This window comes from Propithecus coquereli, unplaced genomic scaffold, assembly GCF_000956105.1.
Source record: "Propithecus coquereli isolate 6110/MARCELLA unplaced genomic scaffold, Pcoq_1.0 Scaffold436, whole genome shotgun sequence".
In the NCBI taxonomy this organism is placed as follows: domain Eukaryota; kingdom Metazoa; phylum Chordata; class Mammalia; order Primates; family Indriidae; genus Propithecus; species Propithecus coquereli.
This window is the reverse complement of record NW_012150130.1, coordinates 1,119,770-1,127,607: the sequence shown is the minus strand read 5'-3', so window position 1 is coordinate 1,127,607 and position 7,838 is coordinate 1,119,770. Positions and strand designations below refer to the sequence as shown.

Sequence of the window (7,838 nt, the reverse complement as noted above, 5' to 3'; positions counted from 1 at the left end):
AAAGTAATTCATAAAGAATCATTCTTTAAAATGAATTATAACATCGAAGTTCGGTATTTTTCTATTTTGTTTCTTGGTGCATTCAATTTCAATTTAATGGCATGGTACTAGAAAAGATTTTTGTATATGCCTTCAAACACTCGATGTGATGTTAAAGCACAGTTCTTAAGTTTAGAAATTTCCAGTACTATTAATGCATAAAAGTATATCTTAACATTCTATTTTCCCATTCCTACTGAATGACTTAGTTAGTGCTAAAAACCCAACGAACACTTAGTAGGAAAGCCAAGACAAAAAACAAAGTCTGGTGCTTACAAAGAAAGAAAACGCAGTCCAGAGATACATGTCCTCCTGTTCCTTTAATTCAAAAGTGCCATCAGAAATCAACTGGCATTGTTACATACAATATTTTGTTATTTAGCTCATGACAACTAAAGACAGGAATTATTTTTATTCCTTAAAGTGTAAGTTTTGTTTTCTCCTGTTTGAGTCTTCCTTACTCTGTTTCCTATTTCTTTTCTTCAAGATTTTCCTCCTCATCTTGCCAAACACAAATGGAAATGAAGGGGGAACCACTTCTGAATGGCTATGGTGAAGCCAAGGAGCTTTCACTCTCACTGTTTGGGGGTCCTCATCTTACATTTGCTATTAATGACTCCTGAGGTTTGAATATTCTGCTTAAAACACATTAGAGACAAAGTAGCCTCTTACCAACAGGCTTCTTCCAGAGTGTTCTGACATATAACAGGTTTTAAATGGCCCAAGGTAGGTCAAAACATACAGAAAAGGGTCCTAAAGGCTTCTGTCTTCATTTCAGCTATGCGGCCACTTAACAAAACCTGTGTCTTCTTCTGTAAAGTGAGACTGAATACATCCAAAGGCCTGGTTCCTGATGAGAATTATTCATGGTCATTCCTGGGTCCATGAACTACATAGAAATTGTTTTCAAAATCATGTGTACTCTTCTGAGGAGCAATTCCACAGCTTTCACCTAGCTCTCAAAGGGGTACATCAACACAACAGTCTAAGAGCCACTGTGCCAACATATCCTCCAGTCCTTACATCAGGAAGCCACAGGATAAAGCACAAAGCACATGGCCCTGAAACAGAACAGTCTCAGAACCGGGGGAAAGTCTTCCTCCAATCTGTGAAAACATATATAATACCTGCTCCATAGGGAATCGATGAAGAGTAGATAAGTGGAATGTTGACCAAAAATTTCTAATATATAAAAGTTACTTCCATTATGCAAGAGGACAAAAATCATTTAAGAAGATACCATATGTACCCATTTGAAAATTGAGGCTCCCAGACACTAAGGAACTGCCCCTAGTGAAACGGCTTACAAATGTCCACTCTCTGTCCTCATGCCCCACACAACAGAAACACAACAGTCCACATTCAAAATATAATGCAAGGCTAATACCACCAGAAATGGTGGTCAGGCCTGGGCCCACCAAAGAGAAAATAAAACCAAACCAATATATTATGGTAACATCAATCTTCAGAAACATAGGTATTTAAAATTACCAAGTGACCCTTTTGGGGCCTACACACTTACCAGACCTTAAGAAAGCTGGCGGAGAGGAGACGACTGCATCAGGTGAGCTGGCCATTTCAAATTGTTGACTCTAATCACAAGCATCGCAGGCTAAACTACAGCAATTTTAAAACTGGTTAGTGAAGGTTAGAAGCAATCAGTGTTAGATTAATTGAAAGCAGTGTGAGCAGTCATTAACATGATGCAGTATGCAACAAAGGCAGAATTGAGGATTATTATAATTTTATTTTCTCTTTTATGACTTGAAAATTTGATTTTCTTTGCTTTGACAAATTATATTTGCTTATATGGATGAAGCAGGAGATATATAATATCTACTTATTAAACATTACATAACAGTAGTATCCTCTAATGTGCAGTGAAGTGATTATGCTACTATGTAACAATGCTCAGAACTCTGCATAGGAGTCCATACCCAGTCAGGTTAGTCCACTTTCAAACAAACCTCTGTTTATATATTCTTCTAAAAGTAACAAACAGAATCAAGTTGATTGTTTTTAATGACACAGAAAGTAAATGATTCACTCAAGAAATTTTATCACCTATACTCCATAAGGTTTTCATAAGAATCTAAATCTCAAACATAACTATTAATTTGGAGGAATGACTTCAACTGGCATCTCTTTACTACTATGATGTAAACATATAGAATATTCAACATTGATAATATGCATTTAACTACTTTGCAAATGAAACTAGATTTAAGTCTCTGCATTCAACAACAGTTAAATAAAACTTAAATTTTTTCTCAGTTAAGAAAAGAGAAGTAAGGTTTTCAAAGCTTACTGTCATGACATGCATTTCAGAAAAAAACAAAGACTGGAGAAGAAAAACTGTATGTGCTTATTAAAGGAAAAGAGAAATGTTGCAAAAGTATAGGTTGGGAGCAGCGCTCAGTTCCCTGTAAGAAAACTCTTGTTATTCTCTTTGTCCAGACATAATCAATCCAATAACAATTTTTATAGCCCTGATAGCCATATTGTTAGTAGTCAACTCAATGTTTCTATATCAAACACAAAAAAATTTAAGAAAAAGTGTGAAATAAAAATACATGTGACTATTCCAAGTAACTATTGGTTTTAAGATGTACTAAAGACTACTTTTGTTAAAGTAAAATTCTGTCATACTCTGTAGGTGGTAGTTTTACTATAACACTAAGTCAATAAATGCAGAACTTCTTTTAAGGTATAAAAACAATGAAATTGGCAACAAAGATTGGGTATGTGATTTATGAAATTAGATACTTTCTCCAATTAAAAAAAAAGTCATTATGTACAACAGACAACTAAGACCTTCATAAATAGGGAAAGCCCAAGACATAATGGGGGCACATTAGCTGAGAAAAAAAAAAAAAATCTCTTAATATCAATGCAAATGCAGAGTTAATTTTCCCAGGCAATGCCTTCCGCGTCCCCGATAATAACATATAGTTCTCCAATCCTTTAAAAGGGAAAGTCCTTATTTGGCTTGTCATTCCACCACCTTTCCTGTTCATGGGCACAGTTTTTGTTCAAGATTATACCCAGCCAGCCAGGAATAAGGGAAGTTTCAATATCGGCTCCCGGAGGAGTTATCAGCCACAAGTGTTAACTTGAAAGTCATGACTGCGCAATTTGAACAAGTCAGTTCAGGACACTTGAACTGTTACAACCGCCTGCACTGGAATCTTCTGACCTTCCTGGCCATGCTTGGGAGCCACAAGTGGAAACTAAGCGACCTCCGGCCACTTGCCTAGGGAAGAAGACTGCTTCTTTCTGAGCCCTAACTCTGCTCTACTTGACCCACTTCGAGACCTGAGGCCTTGTCTCTCTGTTTCTGCCACACAGACAACCGGCTACAGCAGGGAACTACTGGGGAAAGTAAAGGGAGATACATGAAATAAGGCGACGAGCAGCCACCGGCTTTCTAGGGTCGGATCATAGTCCCATTTGACTTGATCTGATGAAGCTATCTGACTTGTACAGAGGAACACTCATAAGGAGGACGCACTCTTTCCCAGGAATGCGTCGCCGCCTGATTTCTAAGGGGAAAGACTCCGTGCAAAGTTGGGACTGCCTCCTACTTTCTGAGGGGTACACACACAAAATAGAGTTGGAGGACACACACAGAGTAGAGCTGGGTCAGCCATCTAATTTTTAGAGATAAAGGGGAGATATAAGGAGCCAGGCCAGGGCCTCCGCCTGCTTTCTAAGGAAAAATACGAGGGGCACAGGTTCATTTCCAGAACCCCCACCTGCCTCCCGCCCAAGGTGCTTGAGGGGTAGAGGGCGGCGCCCCAGCCAGCCAAACCTGAGCGCTTGACCCGAGCCCTTCGCTCCAAGACCTTCCAGCTCACTTCGGTCATGAGTCCCGCTGCCCCCGCCATCGCGCTCGGGCAGCAGCCTTGGCCACCGCCCCCGGGGCTGCCTGTTGTTACCGCCCTCCCGGCCCCGCCAGGCCCCGCCCCCCGCGCGACACTGTCGAGAGGCGCGCCGGCCGGAAGTGAGCGCGAAAGCGAGTTTGACCCTGGCTCCACGGCCTCTCTAGCGTCAGAAGAGCGGTCCTAGGGGAGAGTGAGAGGGGAGCCGGCGGCGGCTCGTACGCGCACCGGGGCTGAGCGCCTTTTCTCTCAGCCGGCGGCGCCGTGCTTTGCGGCTGCCGTCAAGCGCGGCGCTGGGCCGGCGGGCGGGGGCCGAGGGGCTGCCATGGCGGCGGCGTGCCGGCTGCCGTGGTCTTGGGCGCTGCTGGCGCCGCTCCTTGCGGGGCTCGCGCTGCTGGGAGTCGGGCCGGTCCCGGCGCGGGCGCTGCACAACGTCACAGGCGAGCTCTTTGGGGCCGAGGCCTGGGGCACCCTGGCGGCCTTCGGAGACCTCAACTCCGACAAGCAGACGGACCTCTTCGTGCTGCGGGAAAGTCAGTGCTTGCCGGGCCCTCCCTCTGTCCGCTGTCCGTGTGCCCCTCCCGGTGTTCCCCACACCCCTTGCCCGATGGCCGGTTCTCCAGAATTTCCCAGTCATTCTCTCCCAGCCTTGTGACCTTTCCTTTATCTCCAGCATTCTTAACAGCTTGCCCTTTTTCTCCACCTTTTCCAACCTCAGGTCCTGACCTGGCCTCCTAACAGTTTGACCTACCCCCAAAAGCCATGACAGCACCCCAGTTTTTTTCCAGAGAAGCCCTCTGCTTTCACCCACGCACCACCTCCTCCCGATGGAATCACCTGCCACCCCAAGTCCTTTCTGATTCCCAGAAGTCTTTGTAGCTTGCCTCTACGTTCGCTCCCAAGGCCTTTTCTTTTTCTTCTGCTTTACTTCAATCTTCCTTCCCCTTCGATGAACAGGAAAACATGCAGCTTGATAGTTTTTTCTCATAGGGAACTTCTCCTTGCCTCCCCACTTACCTAATTTACCTTCCCTCCTTTTGTCAAGGTACCAGCTTTCTTTGAAGCTATTGTGCCCTTCCAAGGCCCTAAACACTAAACAGCTTGCACAAGCATTTTGCAGGGACCTCTGATAACCCAGAGCCTCCTTGGGGAAGCATTCTCAAACAGCAGACTCTCCTCCCTCCTGAATTGCCTATTCTTTTGTGTACGCCTTCCTCACCTTGGTCACCACCCTAGTCCTCTAGATTTCTGCTTTCTTTGCCAACTTTTGGTTCTTAGAAGTTCTTTGCTTTGACCATCACTAAACTAATCTTAGATGGTCTCGATGCTGACAGTGGGCATTAGGGAGTCTTAGCATTCTTGAGTACCCACAGAAGTAGGTGCTTCTTAAAGGTCAAGGCCATGAAGGAAGGAAGAGGAAGTGTAGAGCAGACTCAGAGCTTGACTGATAGAATCCTGAACCAGACTTCTTAGGGCCCTTGCCAGGACCCCAGAGCCTCTTGTGGACCCAGGATATTTTCCCAATGTTTGTGTGACTCCCCATTTTGCAACATACTGCCAAACCTATAGCTACTCCATCCAAACTGGGTACAGAGAATCTCCTTGACTTTAAAGATGGCCTGTGTTTGATTGAACAATTTCAAAGGTCATTCCAATGAGTGCAAATTGAACTTCAGCAGTGCATTAACCTGGGGGATGGTTCCATAGGAGCCACAGGAGGAGTGTCTTGGAGGATTCAGCATTTTCTGCTTGCATGCTTTTGTCCTTGTCATCAGATGTGTACAATGGGAGTTCCTGCATCTTTGGTGTGATGCATCTGTGTGATGAACTAAACAGCCCTGTAAGGGGCAGCGTTGTTAACTTTAGGGAAGACAAGGCTTGACATATAGTTATAAGGCATGTTCTTTATATGGTTCTTTTAAGTCAACTAGTCTGACTCCTGGCAAAATCCATACACATTGGCTTCAGTCTATCTTGATCAACTACATTTTCCCGTGTTGATCTTTCTTATTTCTCTGCTGCTTTGAACATTGAACTTGTGATATATAGTTAGGTGGCCCTATTAGGCTGGTGGGACTATCCTTGAGCACGCAGAAGAACTGGGGTAGAGTAAAAGTTTTCTTGTTGATACCAGTGCCCAGAAGGCTTCTCGTAACCACTGATTGGATGTCTAACCAGAAGACATTTTTCTAATATCATATATTTGTTTCTTTTAGGAAATGATTTAATCGTCTTTTTGGCAGACCAGAATGCACCTTATTTTAAACCTAAAGTAAAGCTATCCTTGAAGTAAGTACAAATAGGTTTGTTTCTGTAAAACCTTAGCATTAGCATGATAATTGATATGCAATAGCTGGTTGGATTGTCTCTGAAATCAATTTTACCTGTGTTGTTGTAACACAAAACCATTAGCTAGGAGGTATGAGTAGCAAGTGATTTGTTAGGAAAAGTAGTGAAAGTACCAGAGTTTCAAAATGATTTATTTTTAAGTAAATAAATTTGAGTGGAATCAGGTCTGTTTCTGTATAAACACTTCATTTCCTTACAGGCTAATTCGCTTTCTTGAATGTGTTGGGAGCAGATCACTCACAGGAGGCTCATGTCAACCTTGTGTTGCAGTGGGGAACCTAGTTTGCAGTGGGGAAGAGATCAGCCACCTCTGTCCTTATTTTTTTGTTTATTGACTGATAGCTGTTGAGTTTTTAAGGTTGATTTTGAAGGAATTCTAATCAAGTTTTTGAAATTATCTGAATTTTTATAATATTGTTCAAATAATAGGTCTTTTTTTTTTTTTTAATATGATTGTAATTGCACAAGAGAGTGACCCGCCCAGTGATAGTGAGGCAACACAGTACTGAAACTACAAGAAGCAAGGATTGATTCCTGTCTGAATTCAAAGAGGATGGGTCAGTGCAGGCTAAAGTGGCAGCTTCTGGGGGGTCATAGAACTTGAGGTTGACCTTAGTATGAGCAAAATTTAGGTGAAGGTGTCAAGTTTGGGGACACAGCATTTGTAAGAGATGACAGTAAAAACAGCATGTTGTGAAAAGCAGGGGGAAAGATCTGCCTGACAAGTGGAAGGTCCATTTTGGACAATTGTGGACTAGAAAGATGAGAGCAGGGCAGACTGGCAGCATTCATAAATATCAGAAGAAGTTTGAACTCAGTCCCATGAGAAGAGGGGTCCTTGTGCAAAGGAGAGATGATGAAAACAGTATTTTAAGATAATAGTGGGAAGTTGTATAGGTAAGGCTGGGCCAGATTGTGTAGGGCTGTGAATGTCTTTGTAAAGAATCCAGGGCTGAGATTCAGGAGACCTGGATTCCAGTCTGGACTATGCTCACTAGCTAATGGTAATCTTGGGCAAATCAGTTCCTCTTTATAGATCTTTGTGCTCAACACATAAGTAATATTGTACATGCTCAATAATTATTCATTGAAAAAAAATAAAATAGCATTTTAAATTGATCTACTTGTTAACAATGTGCAGAATGAGTTGGTATGTAGAAAACCAAAGACTACTTAGGAAACTTTTTTAAAAGTCATTATGTGGGCTAATTAGTGCTCAAACTACAATATTTTATGTCAACTCAAACTTGTGAAAAAAATGGACTTGAATTAGAACATTGAGGAGAAAGTTATAAGTGGATAAATAGGAACTTATCCCTCTTGAGAAATGTTTCTGGGTACTGGATGTCAGCATGCTTGAGTGGGGAAGGAACAAAAATTGATAAATATATACAAGAAATGAACTAACTGCCTAGAAGTGATTTTTATTGGAAGATTAGAAGGAAATTTAAAGGCTATAAGAAAGGGCTTGAGTTCTGCTGTGTTAAAACAAAAATCCCAATTAATTTCTCTTTTTTTGATTAATGAAATGTTAATTGTTTTACATACTTTTTTTTTTTTTTTTTTTTT

General features: G+C 42.1%; 2 protein-coding genes across 2 annotated transcripts in view; one reads left to right on the top strand and one right to left on the bottom strand.

Moving 5' to 3' along the window:
* The window catches only part of PHKB (phosphorylase kinase, beta), a 252,022-nt gene extending 248,092 nt beyond the window's left edge, over positions 1–3,930 (bottom strand). Inside the window, exon 1 of the mRNA XM_012653961.1 lies at positions 3,851–3,930. Within this exon, the coding sequence (XP_012509415.1) occupies positions 3,851–3,926 (76 nt within the window). The 5' untranslated portion in view covers positions 3,927–3,930. The remainder of the gene's footprint in view (positions 1–3,850) is intronic.
* Positions 3,931–4,016: 86 nt separating this feature from the next.
* Positions 4,017–7,838, top strand: part of ITFG1 (integrin alpha FG-GAP repeat containing 1) — a 323,849-nt gene continuing 320,027 nt past the window's right edge. The window contains exons 1-2 of the mRNA XM_012653960.1: positions 4,017–4,453; positions 6,137–6,209. Coding sequence (XP_012509414.1) covers positions 4,246–4,453; positions 6,137–6,209 — 281 coding nt within the window. The 5' untranslated portion in view covers positions 4,017–4,245. The remainder of the gene's footprint in view (positions 4,454–6,136; positions 6,210–7,838) is intronic.